The following is a 17,628-nucleotide window of genomic DNA, read 5'->3' on the forward strand; positions in this document are numbered from 1 at the left end:
ATTTCGAAAGATTTCGTCACCGTTTCCGCCAATCCAGCCATCCTGCCATCGCCGAGAATCCGCCGTATCCAGAGGTGATTCATAAGAAATACAAGGCATTATCCTAGCCTTGAAAAGGTTAGTAGTGTTCCAAAATTCCCCACGCCATTTGTCCGGCTCTACCGGGTCTTTTTTGTGTGCATCCCTATCTAGAACCGCCATTTTGTTACGCCGTATACCAACCGTTCCGCCATGGAGGAACAACGCCAGCTTCAGCTAACCAACCGCCGAACGACCCTCATGGCCTCACTGGGGAGAGCCGAGCAGTTTGTGTCGAAATACCAAGCCGACCGTGATCAAGCCCAAGTACCGCTACGCATCGAGAACATCGACAACGTGTGGATGGGACTGGAGGATGTTCAAACGCAACTTGAAGAACTGGAGATCACCGAAGAAGGTAGGGAGCAGAACAATCAAATCCGTTCAAAGTTCGAGTCCGTTTACTTCAAAGTGAAGGCTGCTCTAAATTCCCTCTTACCCGCTAATCCAATCCAAACTCCAAGCGCAATCCCTAACCCTCCCGCCAATTTGCTTTCTGGCATCAAGCTTCCGACCATTTCGTTGCCAGAGTTCGATGGCGACTATAATCAATGGCTGGCTTTTCATGACACGTTTGTTGCCCTGATACACTCTAACGCTGACGTCCCCGATGTGCAAAAATTCCATTATCTCCGCGCCGCCTTGAAAGGTGAAGCGGCCCAGCTGATTGAATCGATCGCAATTAGCTCTGCCAATTATACCGTCGCCTGGCAGACGCTTACCACCCGCTACGCCAACGACTACCTGCTCAAAAAGCGCCACTTGCAAGCCCTCCTAGATTGTCCCCGCATGAAAAGAGAATCCGCCGAAGCCCTGCATAGTCTTGTTGATGAATACCAACGCCATACTAAAATTCTCCGCCAACTCCAAGAACCCGTTGATCAATGGAGCACGATACTCGAACACTTGCTCTGCATCCGCCTTGACGATGGTACCCTCAAGGCCTGGGAAGATCACGCTACTACCGTCGCTAACCCAAACTACACCTGTCTCGTAGATTTTCTACAGCGTAGGATCCGTGTTCTTGAATCGATGTCCGTCAACCACCAGTCGCATAACTCGCAAACGCCCGTCAATCAAGTCCCTCTCCACCGAAAGTCGATGCTCCACAAAGTTGCCACCCACACCGTCGCCGAAGAACAGCCCAAATGCTACGCTTGCAACCAGTACCACTTTCTCATTAAATGTCCCCGCTTCGAGCAAATGAACGTGTCTGACCGCATGAGATTAGTCGACAACAATCGTCTTTGTCAGAATTGTTTCCGCCACGATCACTTTGCTCGAAACTGCCAGTCAAAATATTCCTGCCGACACTGCCAAAGAAGACATCACACCTTGTTGCATCACACCAACAGCTTCAATGAATCCACTCTCCAAGCATCATCATCGCGATTCGCCAATCAACCCATTCATGCACCCAATCCGTCGTCGAATCGAAACAATGCTCCATCCACTACCTACACATGCGCGAGCTCCACCTCGCATGCAAACGATCCCGCGCCTACATCGAATTCCAACGTTCTGCTTTCCACCGTCGTTCTATTGATCATCGATTCGAATGGTAATGCTCACCCTGCACGTGCATTGTTGGATAACGGCTCTCAATCTAACATGATGAGCGAGAGGCTGTGCCAGATGTTGAAATTGAAGCGACGTGTCGTAAACATCCCCGTCCATGGTGTAGGTGAATCAGCCTCTAATGTGAAGCACAGCGTTCGCTCCTCCATTCGCTCCAGAAGGAATGATTTCCAAATCGACCTCGATTTTCTAGTCCTGCCTCGTGTCACAATAGACCTGCCCGCTGAGACGTTTCCAGCCAGCAACTGGCGAATTCCAAGCGATTTGTTCCTAGCCGACCCCAGTTTCAACAAAACCGGGGCAATTGATTTGCTTCTGGGAGCGGAACATTTCTACAATTTCGTCAACACTGGGACACAAATCGAACAGGATCAAAAGCCTCTGCTAGTCGAGAGTGTCTTTGGATGGATTGTTGTCGGAAGAACCCAATTTCCGTCCGCCCCACAGCCAACGGTATGCCATGTGTCCGTATCAGATCCCCTCCATGACGCCGTCGAACGTTTCTGGAAAATTAAGGAAGTTAGTAACACGTCCAACTACTCCGTCGTAGAGCAGCAATGTGAATCGCATTTCGTCGAAAATGTTACCCGCACCCCCGAAGATCGGAACATGTTTTGCCTTCCACGCCACTCCGAGAGACGATTACCACGAGATCCCAATATGAAGCAGGAGTTCCTGAATCCCCACTCTGAGTATGAATCCCTAGATCACCCACGCATTGTTCATTCGAACGAACCCGAACCTCCGCAGACCTACATTCCCCATCCCCCGGTGGGGAAGGAATCACATACCACTACAAAGGTGGGACCAGAAGTGCAAGGCGAAATGCTCACTCTCATCCCCACGAATCCACACGTACTCCCCACGCTTGCCGACGCTTCCGAGCAAGCACACAGAGCATGCACCTACACAAGATCCACCGATTCCAATGGTGGAATTGACGACCAGCCAATAGCGGCCAAATCAAGTGTTGCGCCTCTCAAACTCCTTTCGATTCCACGCTTTGAACTATCGGCCGCCGTGCTTGCTGCTCGACTACGCGCTGAAACCCTCGAAGCACTCACCATGTCCATCGATTCATCCTACTTCTGGTCCGACTCGTCAGTCACACTCGAATGGTTACGCTCCCCTCCGCATGTTTGGAAAATCTTCATCGCCAATCGACTATCGAAAATTCAAACTACGAACCAAGGATCGGAATGGAACCATGTTGCAGGAATCCACAACCCGGCAGACCTAATTGCGAGAGGAATGAAGGTGAAAGAGTTTCTGAGCAGTCATCTGTGGCACTACGGTTCATCCTGGTTGTGTCGTCGAAGAGAGCAGTGGCCAAGTGCACCAAAAACGGACAACCTTCCTGACGACATTCTGGGGAGGCGAGTAACGGTGGCGGCCCTCCAAACCAGGTCAAACGTCAACGAAATATCCCTACGAAGATCACCCTACTGGAGACTGCAACGAGTAACTGCCTGCTGCCTACGGTTCACCAACGCTTGCAGACGACGAAGGTCATCCGATCAACCAGAAGGAAGCACCGCTCTCACCGTGGAGGAACTATCGAAATCTCGCCTGAAGCTGGAAAAGTTATCCCAATGGAATTCTTTAGCGGAGGAGTTTAATGATTTGGGTAGAAGGAAGCCAGTTTCGAAACGGTCTAATTTGCGCTTGTTGAGTCCATTCCTTGATTCCGACGGAATCATTCGAGTTGGGGAAAGACTAAACCTCTTAGATCAGCCATACCACACCAAGCATCCAATCCTACTACCCAGTTCCCATCCATTCACACGTTCTGTTGCCCACTACCACCTCAAACTGCTGCACGGTGGCGGCCGTGTAACATTCGCAACAATGCGGCAAGAATATTGGCCTATCCAAGATCGACGACTGCTAAACACCGTCCTGCGACGATGTTTCCAATGCACACGTGCATCTCCAACACCGGCAACTACCAGAAGCTTCCAGGAGCAGGTCCAACGTTTCTGGTATCTGTGGCGAACGGAGTATTTCCACGAATTGCAAAAGAAAAGCAGCAAAACAACATCGAGTACTGCCTATCAACCTGGAAGAATGGTTATTCTGGTGGACGAATCTCTTCCACCAACAAGATGGCCACTAGCAAGGACCACCGAATCGCATCCAGGACGAGACGGAATCACAAGAACCGTTACAGTCAAAACCAGCGAAGGGATCCATCCAACGACCAGACTTTGTTGATTGCCGTACGAAGATTTTGAGCCTAAAATTGTAGAAATAGTTTAAAATTTGTTAAAACCACAGAATTTCATTGGCAATTTTCTGCATGCACGATGTTGATGAGATTTGTAGACAATGAAATCGTGTTGACAAGTAAAACGTCAAAGATGAAATTAGAAATTTCAGGTGGCGGCGATGTTTGTTCCCAACTAGTTCCCAATATATTTCTATAGGCTCGCGCCGAACCCACCTTGCTCTAGTACTGCAATTGAGTGCTAGGTGGTAGTAGTAGTGCTAGAAATGAATAGCATGTAATTTAAATACTGTAAGTAGTAGTAGGCAGTTAGGTTTCATTAGATCATGAATTATAAAATAAAATTAGTCTAAGTTGAACTCCCGAAGAAATAAACTACTTCTGAAATTGTGCCTTATCCAAGTTCCAAGTCAATAAAGTTATTCCTAGAGTGCCAAAAGTTGTTCTACTGTGAAGAAGAAATCCTCCTAGTGGCAGTTAGCTGCAACACCGCGAGCTTTGTGGAAAGTGAAGTAGCTCATTATCCTATGCCACCACCACCCGCGCAGCATAGAGCAACTCTACAGCCGCAATCCGATTTTCTACCCGAGAAATTCCACCGGAAATCACGAATCTGCCCCAACACCTATTCTTCCACACTCCATGTTATTCTTATGAGGTGTGCAACAATTGGCGAATTTTTAGCATTGCAACAATTGGAAAATTACCCTACTTATAAACGAACAGCTAAACTAGAAAGAACAGCCTATGTTGACAAGAAGGAAAAATCTCCAATGAAAAATTCAATAGCTGTAATGCTTATAGTGAGTACAACAGTTAAGCTAGAAAGAAGAGCCTATGTTTTAAAGGAAGGAAAATATCCTATGTGAAATTTAATAGCTCTAATGCTTTTTTATTCTCAAAAACTAAAGATAACACTAGTTTACAAAATAAAACGAAGGTCGTGAACTTCTGTCAACGACCAAAATTTTTGAAGCATAATTTAGCGCAGATTTCGAAACCGTGCTTAAAAAAATTTAAAGTAGAACAGTTTTTGAGTTTTAGCTCAATATCGAGTTTAAAAAACTTTTTAAAATATGGAATTTAATAAAATTCAAATATCTTGCGTTTTGTTCAACCAATTTTAAATCTTTTTCCATAAATTAAAAGCTGAATATAATACCATTCGATCATCTGAATACAGGTTTAGCCTCAGATTGATAAAATATAAAATATTGGCGAGTTTTGGGGACGATCTCCTTAAATTTTAGCAAAATTTCCAAAACTGTATAAAGAAATGTATTTTTTTCAATAAGAAAAAAAATAATTTAATAATTCTTTCTCAACGTTTATTTGGTAAATCATATATAGGCGAGTTACAGTAAAAAAATCAGCTCAATCGGAGCATTGATTACGGAGAATGAGGTGTGTGAAGTAAGCGACTTTGCTCAAAAATAGAATAAAAATCGATTTCAAATCATCAACCTTGTATGGAAAGTCGAAAAAATTTACGCTCTACTGTAATTTTTATCCTTCGCGTTTTCGAACTCAGGGCATGATTCTACACCAAAAACAATCATCAGCTTGTTCAAAAATGCTGTAAACTAGTGTAATTAAGAACCAGATACTAGAAAGAACAGCCCATGTTCAGAAGAAGGGAAAACCTCTAATAAAAAAAATGATAGTTGCAATGCTTATATAAGTAAAACAGAAAAAATAGAAAAACAGCCTATGTTCAGAAAAAGGTAAAACTTTGATGAAAAAGGTTATGGTTGTTATACATAAACTGAGTAGATCAGTTAAACTAGAAACCCTAATTAAATTCATTAATTATCGATTTTTGCGGCTTAACCAGCCGAATGGAAGTTTAACTTTATTCCAAAAGCTAGACTTTACATATACTGGCGTGAGTGAGAAATGGACAAATTGAGGTGAAATTTGCGAAAAAGTTACTCGTCCTCTCGGTGAGACTCGAACTCACGACTCCTACTCACTAGACAGGCGCGTTGCCGCTACGCCACGAGAAGACTCGAAGACGTAACTGCTAACCTGAATTCAAGTTCAACACAAAATTCCGAGGTTATCTTTTCCACAGATTGCACCCCTTTCGGATGGAATGAGATGTACATCCACACTACGCATATATTGTATATGTAAAGCCTAGGCGAGAGCGCATTGTTTTTTGTGTGTTGGAAGTCCACACACCTCTCATCGACGACTGTGTCGAAGAGATCGTGTGGTGAGCGGAAAGCTTCCAATGGGTCGCGACGTTCTCAAACGACCGGTTACGGAACATGAGTCCGTTGCTCGATGACATAATTAAATTCATTAATTATCGATTTTTGCGGCTTAACCAGCCGAATGGAAGTTTAACTTTATTCCAAAAGCTAGACTTTACATATACGCTCTCGCCTAGGCTTTACATATACAATATATGCGTAGTGTGGATGTACATCTCATTCCATCCGAAAGGGGTGCAATCTGTGGAAAAGATAACCTCGGAATTTTGTGTTGAACTTGAATTCAGGTTAGCAGTTACGTCTTCGAGTCTTCTCGTGGCGTAGCGGCAACGCGCCTGTCTAGTGAGTAGGAGTCGTGAGTTCGAGTCTCACCGAGAGGACGAGTAACTTTTTCGCAAATTTCACCTCAATTTGTCCATTTCTCACTCACGCCAGTATATGTAAAGTCTAGCTTTTGGAATAAAGAAACCCTATGTTTTAAAGAAGGAAAAATCTCCGTTAAAAAATTTAATAGCTGTAATGCTTGTTAATATTCTTAACAACTTAACCTAATTAAAAACTCTTTTGTCCAGTAGGATGCTACGTAAGCGATTCCAATTGACAGCTGTACTTTGTACAGCACTCAAATGTATTCTATTTTACTATATCGAACTAGTTATGCCCTTGTGATGCTTTTACTTTTCTACTCTGCTAATGGTAGAATGAGGGGACGATGATGCTTTTAGGCTAGGTAGAATAGCAATGTTTTTGATTGGAATATATTTATACTGGACTGAAGTAAGATGTGCAGTTGCCATAGGCGCCAACTTAGGAGGGGGGGCAAGCATGGTTTTGCCCCTCAAATATTTCATAACTTTTAAATTTTCTCATATAAAAAATCAGAAAAAACAGGCTTTGAACACCCCCCCCCCCAATAATTTGGCCAAGGTGGCGCGTCTGGCAGTTGCTGATACTGAATCTTTCATTCTGTCATAACTTGCAAGCTACATAAATCACAGCCTGCTACAGTTTGGCCATCTTGAAGTTGGAACTTCATTTTGGGATTATCTCCTCTCACGATTTCTCTAATTGACTCCATAACTACCCTTATATGATGATTAGTTTGAAAGTAATATGCTACCCCCAGCTCGCTACCAGGTATTCTTGTCGATTATTCGGCCTAACGACCCTTTCGGCCTAACGGCATTCGGCCTAATGGTATTCGACCTAACGGCATTCGGCCTAACGGCTTCCGGCCTAACGGCCTGCTCCCATTTATGCGAGTTTAAATTTCGTGCCTGGTTTGTTGTTGAATGTCATACCGTGTCATCACTAGTTTGGGATTCAAACACACTTCTATGTATGTGCAGGTATTAGAGATGGTCGGGTTTCAGGTTTTCAAACCCGAAACCCGACCCGAACCCGAACCCGACGGGTACGGGTCGGGTTCGGGCTTGGAAATTTTTAAAAACTCGGGTTCGGGTCGGGTCCGGGTTTGAACAATTTAAAAATTCTCGGGTACGGGTCGGGTCCGGGTTTGAATAACGTTGGGTTGAAGTCGGGTTTGGTACCAGTGTAAATTAATAAGTATTTGAAAATATGCTTTATTCGTTATAACAGATACATTTAACAATTATTTTTGAACTCGGGTTTTGGTCGGGTTAATTGACAAATATTTTTTCGGGTTCGGGTCGGGTTCGGGTTTGATCATCGAAAAATTTTCGGGTCCGGGTCGGGTCCGGGTTTGACGGAACAAAAAATTCTCGGGTTCGGGTCGGGTCCGGGTTTTGAAATTGAAAATTGTTCGGGTACGGGTCGGGTTCGGGTCTGTAAAATCTGAAACCCGACCATCTCTAGCAGGTATCACCAGGTTTCTGCAATTACTAACGCCAAATCTCAATTCGATGGCAAAGAAGGAGAATGAAGAGAAGAGATGAAAATTGAAGAACAGCTACAGCTAGAGCATTCAAGATTAGTCGTGTCGAGTCTGCAAACGGACCAGACGACTTGTGACGAGAAATGAGAACGACCGTAACAACCACTGCCCATATTCGCATAGGTGACGTAAACGCCATATTGGTCAAAATCCACTTTTTTAGCTTAACATATCCTACACCATGTATAGCATAGGCTCCAATCATTAAAAAAAATGAGTTTGTTCTAAAACATGTGAGTATATTGAAAAGAACATTTTGACGTAACCACCATGTGGTCGCAATACTGACGTCTGTGTACCAGAAAACTAAAATCTCCCCATAAAACGTGATTGAACATAATTTATTGAGATAATTTATTAAGATAAGTTATTGACATAAACATAATCTATATTTGAGATATCTAATTATTTGATTTCAGATGCCTGAAAATCATCAGTGAATATTATCAATTATGTTTAATACTTATTATGGATGCAATGTAGATACTGAAACATTTATGATGCTTTGACAACAACATGCGAATAATTTAACAAATTGATACTTGATAGCCTACAACTCGTAATGGTGAGTCTACGCCGATTGAAGTAATCGTTTCCACTGGTCTTAGTCCTGGATCAATCGCTTCCAGTCGCCCTGAGATTTTGGAGCCCCTTAGGGCCGCAAAATGCAGTTGAAGAAGACCTAAAAGGCCAACGTGCGCGCCCTACCACAAAACCAACGGCTCCTTCCTGGTTCTCTGGTAATATGGTATAAGTTTGTCATTTCTCTGGCATACGAGCTACGTACCCAGCCCACCGCAGCATGCCGTGTTTTATCCGCTTCATTATACATCAGTTAACCGATTTTGTCAGCCTGTTTCGGGGACACATTTTTTGTTCTCCTTGAATATCTAAATAGATTTTCAAGTAGTAGTTTAGTGATGAACATGATTGAATTAGTTAAAGTTTGACCGTAAGTTGATGAGAGCAAAAAGTTTGTGGGGCTGACAAAATTGGGTTCATACTGTATCGATTTTTTTACATACTTGGTACAACTCGTAGTTCATGCAACGCCGCCATATGCCGTGATCCTGGTTAGCGGCGAGTATTGCTCGCAGTTAACGTGCTTACCGTCAAAAGGGGTTACTTGCAACAGCGGTGTAACTTGCAATACGATGGCATACACTAAATGCGAAGCATTTTCTAATAATAATAAAAACTAGTATGCCCTACTATTTCGGTTATAGAAATGATGTGTATCAAGGATCGATTTAGTATAAAAATTAGCTTTGTATTTTTGTTTATGGTTTAGCTACACCGTTAAAACGGATTGCTCATTTTATGCCATAAAAACAAGTATGAAAATCGTGCTTGACCTCTCCCTTATGGTAAGTGCGATAAGTCTGATGACCTTGCTTGCAGTTAGGGTACCTAATAGTAAGCTTAGCTAAACGATAAAAGTTTGATAAACTTATCGACTAAGTAATGCAAAAAATCATTATTATATTCGACAACCACTGTGGGGTAACTTGCAACAGTTGAATTTGACAAAACCTTCTATTATTTATCTTCATTTCACGATATACTTGACAGAAATAACCGAAATGGATCATTTATTGATTACGTAACGCGTTCATTTTCAAATGACAATTTATTTCATACATATTTTTGCACGTGACCTTCAAACATTGTTAGGAAATACCACATTTTGAAGTTTCATTCATGTTTCATCATGTTAAAAGTTCAATTTTTGTTTATGAACGCTGTAAAGCAATCACCAATATCAATTCTGAACCAAGATGGGGTAAATTATTTCAGTTCAATACCCAAATTAGCGAGTTTGAAATTTACAAAGTAAAATAGGTGTGTTTCAATCATTTTAATTTAGTTGAAATTGCCAAACACCACTTCAAACTGAAAACTATTTGAAGATGACTCTCTCTACCTTTTCAAGAAATAATCATTGTTGACATTTTGAAATGAGTGCTAAGTCACGAGAATCATATATATTTTGTGTTTGAGGGACGTGAGACCTATTGCTAAAAGATATACTCTCGCTTGCAATAACTATCAATCCTTTCATGAAAAATTACATGTCAATTGGTTAGTGTACATCTTTTCATGGTATATTTCATGCATAACATCAAAAATTTACAATACGACTAAATACTAGAGTGATAGTGCTGTTTAATGATAGCTAACTTAGCTTCATGTCCTATGTTGCAAGTTACCCCACAGATGGGGAAACTTGCAACAAGCATGTATTTCGCACCTCCTGATTAGGTGGCAACGTATTTTGGGAAACCAAGTGCTGCATAGTATTCTACTCGGGGTAATTAGCGTACACGATGCTTCACAGGATGTTTCAAATGTTCAGATTTTCAATGATATTGCTTCAAAGTCGAAAAGTGTTGCAAGTTACCCCATTTGACGGTACTTCAAATTACTCTAAAATGGGTGTTTGTCAAATCTCCTAAGTATAGAATCCAAACACCTCATGTATGAACATTTATATTTTTTGTATTGATGGTTGTGGTAGATCTCTATCGCTTCCTCTGAATTACGACGTAAACTCCTTAAACCCCCTTTCAGATACTTACTAAGTGCTTGAAGCAAACTCATTGAAACCCGAAACGTGAGTTTTTGTGGCACCTGATTGATTAATGAAATAGTAAACTCATGGTTAGCCACGAGTAAAATCATTCCACAGCAAAACTATTATAAGTTTTACGTTTTGTTTCAAAGCCATCATTGAAACAATATTACTGAACTGTTGTGGCTTTTCAGTCTAACAAAAGTGAAACGGTCAGGAGTTTGGCATAGCCGTTTCAATCCTGTTAGACTGAGAAAGCCATAAAAGTTCAACATTTCTTCCCAGTCGTAAACATCCTCCAAAACTTAGATAAATTAAATCCATATCTACCTGATTAGGCGTTGGGTGTATGAGCTTTTGATGTTTACTATTTTAATTGTAAAAACTTAGTGTAGAGGAATAGAACAAGGTAATTAAAATGAAATTAGTTTCGTAACATTTCGTAATTTGTCGAATATGACAAAAAAATAAATGAGGCCCGCGGGTGACACTTAATGTTTCAGTTTATCAAGTAAATCTCAAAAAAATGTAAATATTACTAAGGTATTTCTTTCCCGTAACGTGGGTAGATCACCTTAGAACGGTGCGTTACGGTGTAAGATCTACCACATTGCATCAAATTTTAATCTTGCTATTCTTTGCCTAAAGTGGTAGCATACCAGATTAAAATTTGAAGTATTTTTGTAATGGTCATGTTTTAATTTATGTTTTGTTTTTAACTGCTAATAAACCTTTTTGTTTCAGGAGGATTCAGGTAATTTTATTGTATTATAATACCATGTTTCATAAAATAGTAACTGTTACGAGCGTATCACTTATGCCTTATTCAGTATATATCACTTAATCCTTTATTCTCTTTTCAGTGAAGAATCTTACCACCATTCCTGGCGCACTAATCAATATTTTTTAGCAAATCACCGTATACATCACCATATTAATACATGCAAACATGTTTAAATATCTGTATCGTTATCTGGAAGCGTTTGGCACGGGAGGTCCACGCTTCCATCTTTCCCCTCGATTTCAAGGTGTAGAATGTTTTCAAATATTGACTATGTTGAAATTTTTCTATCCCTTGAAATCTTCTCTGCGGTACATGCTGCGCAGTTGGCCTGGCCGTTAGACAAGAAAAATGATAGACTTGAAAAGTCTTCATTTTCCAGGATGCATTCAAGTAATGGCTGCGTTAGTGTGAGATTAGATTAGATGAGATTGGAATATTACTAAGGTATTTCTTAATAAATAGTTACGTACAACACCATATTTTGGATAAGGCATAAAATAACCTTTTCAACATAGACTGCCTTAATTGCAAGGTGCATTGGAAGAAGCCGTTAGGATCCATCGCAGAGCCTGGGGATTAATGTTAATTCCGGTATTTTGCACACATCAAACGAAATAAGAAAACTGGTCGGCGTAAAGTCAAATTGGACTAGGCGATTTTTTTGACAGATAAGCCAAGGAGTCATAGTATTTCAAGAAATAATGCACATGCTTTGATATCCCAATTTCTTGCAGGACATTTTCCCATAATCATTGAAAAACAGTTGGTCCGGTCTGATTTAAAGCCGACCAACTGTGAATCTTACTACGATGCCCACGCTTTATGATACGCTCGACCGCACTATTAGATAGTTCACATTTTCAGAATGTGAGGTGTTAGCTTTTTTTTTTTTCTTAAACCACGGTTAGTACATCTTCTTTAGAGCCGGGACTGCTGCTTATCAACAAAGAATGTATTTAACGCACGAATACGGACATTCTACCGGAGACCCGGGTTCGATTCCCGTTCCAGACGGGAAATTTTTTTCGACTCCCTGGGCATGGTGTATCATTGCACTTGCCTCACAATATACAAATGCATGCAATGGCAGGCAAAGGAAGCCCTTCAATTAATAACTGTGGAAGTGCTCAAAGAACACTAAGTTGAAACGAGGCAGGCCAAGTCTCAATGGGGACGTAGAGCCATATAGAAGAAGAGGAAGAATACGGACATTCCGGAAAAAAATCTAACACGTGTTCAGAAAACGGGTACCGTAATAGCTAACATAACGGTCATAGCAATCTGGTTGTTACGTCAAGTTATCCGTGTAATCATTCATCAAAACGACTGAATGGTCGCATAAACTGACGTACACGTTTTAAATATGGAAAAATTACATGAAACATCTTAAAATCATTGCGGCTCACTTTTTGTAGCTGTAATCCACGAAACTGACAGATTATTTCATTCAAATAGTCGGTGCATATGTAAATCCGAAAAAAATCTATAAAATCGTGTTTTCCCATCAGAGCAGACGTTGGTGGTTACATCGACTATGCGAATATGGGCAGACCAGGGGAAGTCCCACGTGAAAAACCATTTAGGAAAGAATTCTGCCGCGAGTGGTCGTGAAGTTGCGTCGATCGGGATTCCCAACGTTGCGAATCGGTGCCTAGTCGGGGTGTGGCGTTCTGTTATAAGTTAGGGTTACCAAGGGTGGCTCTGCAAGGTTTTCCAATATAGCTCCAATCGCGTTGAAGTAAACCTCTACAGGAAGTCCCTGTGGCATCCCACATTCCGATAGCACACCCAGGACAAGGAACAACACACAAAGTGAATCAGTCATCCACAGTAGACCCCTCATTCGCTGGTCACTGCATTCCGGAGGCCGAATACCGTGTCCACACACGTTTTCAAGATGTTGCGGCAAGGCCCTTACTAGACATTCAAGAACCCCTCCAAACCTGTCGACCCACCAAGGGTGCTCGAGCACTAAAATCCGGCAGCCTCCGCGCTGATCAGGAGCCACCAGCTACGAGGACCATGCGTTCGTAACAGGGCCCTTATGAAATGTGCAAGGACCCCAAACCTACCAGCCTACCAAGGGTGCCCGAATCCCAATACCAGCTACGCCCAGCAAGCTATTGAACCCGGAACCATCTCTCCGCAACACCAGTCTCGCCCGAGTTCAAACCATCATGCATCATGGCATCCACTTTTTTCACATAATGAGGAAATCTGCTGATCAGATATCCAAGAGATAGGTCATCGGATTATGTGGGGGTCGACCCACTAAAACCTCATTCTCTCTCTCTCTTCCTTTGCTATGGCGGAGGAGTTCCCAGTGGAGAAGCTTCCCGATGGATAAGCTTCCTTGCGGAAGGAGCAGAAAGAGGAAGGAAGGCGACGGGTTACGGGGCTCTCGTAGGATTTCCCAGTGGAGGAGCTTCCCGGTGGAGGAGCTTTCTTGCGGAAGGAGCGGAAGAAGGGACGGGACAGGGGCACTTCACCGGCAAAACCCCCTTTTGTAGAAATTTCTCCCACATCAAAAATCCTACTTCACCGCCAAAAGCCCCTTTAGTAGGAATTGCTCCCATACAGCCAGAAAAGCTCCCACACCTACTATCCTACTTCATCGGAAATCCAACGTGGCCGCCGGGCCAAAACCAGGAATCAGACAACCTATATCTTCTATAGACCTTGTTCTTGGCCTCCTTCGAGTAGGTGTGGATGATTGTTTCCGCTTTGGATGGTAACCTTGATGACCTTACCTTCGCGGTATACCCGTTAGAGATGACTTCGAGAAGGGGGAAGGGGGCATGAGTTCCATGAGGCAAGAGTACCCTCCATTGGTAAGCGTGCGACCAGCTACCGTCTTAAGTTTTTCTCTCTACCCTGGAAGATAGGGTCCTGGCTAGTACTATCGGCTATCTGTTGGATTCAATGGATAATAATTTGTAGGCCTTCTGTTGTGCATGAACATACAATAGAAGATTACCTGCCATACTATGCGAAACTCGGATCTAGCTTTTCTTAAAGTTACAGGTAAATTAAGAAAAAGGGTTCCCAGCTAATACAAAGTCGTAAATGATGTTGAATGGGATGCTAAATTGGAGGCCATATGCGTACCTGTTTCCATTTAACCACGTGTAAAGTGTACGCATATCACCTCCACTTTAGCATCCTACACAATATCATATGCGATCGTGTGTTGACTGGGTTAAGTCTGCCCGCCCAGTCTCCCCTTAACTGTCCCTGTTTATTTGCCATCTCAAAAGCTTGTTCAATTTCTATGCATAAAGAACGGTCCTGCAATTGATGAGGAGTGAGAGGTGAGCAATTTGGAGCATGGAGAAAACAGTATAGAATGGGACGTTAGCAGATGTGGAGTGAGCAGTAAAGAGTGAGAAGTTTGAGTAGGCTATAAAAATAATTATTGAAGAGGGAAGAGTGCGAGGTAATGAGGAGCAGAAAGTTAGCAGATCGGAGTAATAGGTTTGGAGTTTGGAGTAAATTGTTAGGAATGAGCTGTAATTAGTGAGGTGTTAGCAATTAATAATATAGAGTAAAAAGTATTCAACCACCTCCAACCTCTACCAACTACCGCGCTGAGGGAAGTTAAGGATGCCATTCACCAGCTCAAAACCAACAAAGCAGCTGGTAAGGATGGTATCGCAGCTGAACTCATCAAGATGGGCCCAGAAAAGTTGGCCACCTGTCTGCATCGGCTGATAGTCAGAATCTGGGAAACCGAACAGCTACCGGAGGAGTGGAAGGAAGGGGTTATCTACCCCATTCACAAGAAAGGCGACCATTTGGAATGTGAGAACTTCAGGGCGATCACTATTTGAATGCTGCCTACAAAGTGCTATCCCAGATCATCTTCCGTCGTCTGTCACCTAAAACGAATGAGTTCTTGGGAAGTTATCAAGCCGACTTCATCGATGGCCGGTCGACAACGGATCAGATCTTCACCATACGGCAAATCCTCTAGAAATGCCGTGAATACCAGGTCCAAACGCATCACCTGTTCATCGACTTCAAAGCGGCATACGATAGTATTGCGCGGAGCTATGGAGAATCAGGGACGAAAACGGCTTTCCTGGGAAGCGGACTAGACTGATTAAAGCAACGATGGACGGTATGCAAAACTGCGTAAGGATTTCGGGTGGACTATCCAGTTCATTCGAATCTCGAAAGACTGAGACAAGGTGATGGACTCTCATGCCTACTCTTCAACATCGCTCTGGAAGGTGTAATGCTGAAGCGTCCGCATTGTCCCACCCTATCATAATTCTCCCACACGGAGCGCTTCAGTTCTACCAAAGAGAGACCATAACAATCAACACACAGCACAGGTAGCAACCACCACCGCAGGGCAGCAATGCAGCACGCAGAATTTGTAAACATTTTTTGCTAGGCGCATAGAGCTCAACGATAAAAGAGAATGCTACTGGTCAATGTATAGACTCGTGGAGCTCTACACGCCGCAAAGTCAGGGTCAAACAGAAAGCACATGTGGATCTACGGATGACCGTTACTTTATGACAAACTTTAGAGCTTGAGCCCCGCGCACATGTAAATCTACGGTTGCCCGTTACATTGAATAAACAGACCACGCGCACATGGTGATCTACGGACCACCGTTAGTAAATTGTTTAATAACAAAGCCAACAACCTGTAGCCACTTGCCGGTATGCTAAGATATACACGTGATATTGTTGTAAACTGTAGAAATTAAGCTAGTTATATATACGTTAAGATCTTTTGAATAAACTAAGCAGTCTGAAAGTGGACATCAATGCGTGAAGCATATAATTTTAATGACAACTCCACTTCTAACATAGAATCAGTGCTTCAATTGGTGACAGCGGTAACTTACCGCTCATAGAAGTAAAGGAAACGCTTTTTCTGACTTAGTAATTCAGGATAGCTTAGTTAGTTTAGAAAAGTGATAAGTGCTTCAATAATCAATAATCAAGTGCATCAACGAACAAAAGTGAATAACCGAACAATAAGTAAAACGACTAGAACGCAACAACTTGGTGAAAAGTGCCGCAATAAGGATACCGCAACATCACCAGAAGAAAATGAAGACATCAACAGTAATCTCAACTCTTCTATATTATACAAGCTCAACTCTTCTATATTATACAAGATCTGACGGGCATTCTTTTCCCGTCAAAATAATTCAATCAGAATAAATAAATGTCTGATTCCGCAAATAAATCAAATCACTTAAGAGAAACTCATTCATTTTGGTTCGAGTTACAACAACTCAAAGAACTTATTGAAAGAGAATATTTAAAATTGGGGTAGGTAATCAAAATTTGAACCAAATTGAGGCTTTCTGAAGCAGTGCTAATTTTAAGTGATTTTTTCTCCCACATGGAAATAATTTACTACGGCAAAATCGTATGTACATGAAAGCCACGGGGATAAGCTTTCTGTTAAATGGTAAAAAGTTTGGATTTGCACCGAATTTCATTGAAATATTTGATTTTTCATCAACAATGATTTTAATCTTAATTTGAACCATCGTAATCATAATTTGAACCAATTTTAATCTTAATTTGAACTACTGGCGGCAGCAGCTCGAGCAACTCACAAAACAGCCAATTCCATGTTAAGCAATGAAAAATCACATGAATCTGCTAATTCTCATACCAATTTTTCATTAGGCAATGGAATCTCAACTCAGAATGTTCGAGATTCTTTAGGAATTTGGAAACTAAATTTGGATTTTTTCATCCCCCAAGAGTAAACAAAGCAACCACTAGCGCAATCTACAGGCCAACACTAGAAGCTCACCCCCGTTTACTAGTTCAAATTTAGATTACAAATGGTTCAACTTAAGATAACATTCTCCAAGTAAGAATCACTTAAATTTGATAATTTTATGACAAATAATGCGGAATATTATTCAGTTGGTCGATTCTACGATAAATAAGCTTTCATTTGACGTGTTCACATATTGCGTGTGATACAATGCATGAGCTGTACGAGTGCACCGAAAATGTGCTTTATCTTGGGGGAAATGGGTGAAATCACAGTGATTTTTCAATTGCTTGTTTTCCATGACAAAAATGCGTTTTTAGAATGCTTTTAAAGTCCATGTTAGCGGGTTATATTACAGAAAGCTGTTTAACATCTTTTTCGGGACAATATTTGCCTGAAAAGTACGTCTTTTTAATGAATTTTGAAATGGTTCAAATTAAGATTACAATTTGACTAGTTCAAAGTTTGATTTCTTACCCTATATAAAAACAAAACCAG

The 17,628-nt window shown here is 41.8% G+C and overlaps 2 protein-coding genes and 1 non-coding gene across 8 annotated transcripts in view; 1 reads left to right on the forward strand and 2 right to left on the reverse strand.

Moving 5' to 3' along the window:
* The window catches only part of LOC109412957 (irregular chiasm C-roughest protein), a 581,003-nt gene that overhangs the window by 262,475 nt on the left and 300,900 nt on the right, over positions 1–17,628 (reverse strand). The window lies entirely within an intron of this gene.
* Positions 232–3,870, forward strand: LOC134289664 (uncharacterized). Its single transcript, XM_062855875.1, has one exon. It carries the CDS (start codon positions 232–234, stop codon positions 3,868–3,870), a length of 3,639 nt encoding a protein of 1,212 aa, XP_062711859.1.
* Trnat-agu (transfer RNA threonine (anticodon AGU)) lies at positions 5,819–5,889 on the reverse strand. Its single transcript has one exon. It is a non-coding gene; the product is annotated as a tRNA-Thr (tRNA).

This window comes from Aedes albopictus, chromosome 1 (assembly GCF_035046485.1).
Source record: "Aedes albopictus strain Foshan chromosome 1, AalbF5, whole genome shotgun sequence".
NCBI classification, from domain to species: Eukaryota; Metazoa; Arthropoda; class Insecta; order Diptera; family Culicidae; genus Aedes; species Aedes albopictus.

Excerpts from the sequence above, each read along its gene's own strand:
- LOC134289664 (XM_062855875.1), top strand. The coding sequence starts at position 232 with ATGGAGGAACAACGCCAGCTTCAGCTAACCAACCGCCGAACGACCCTC.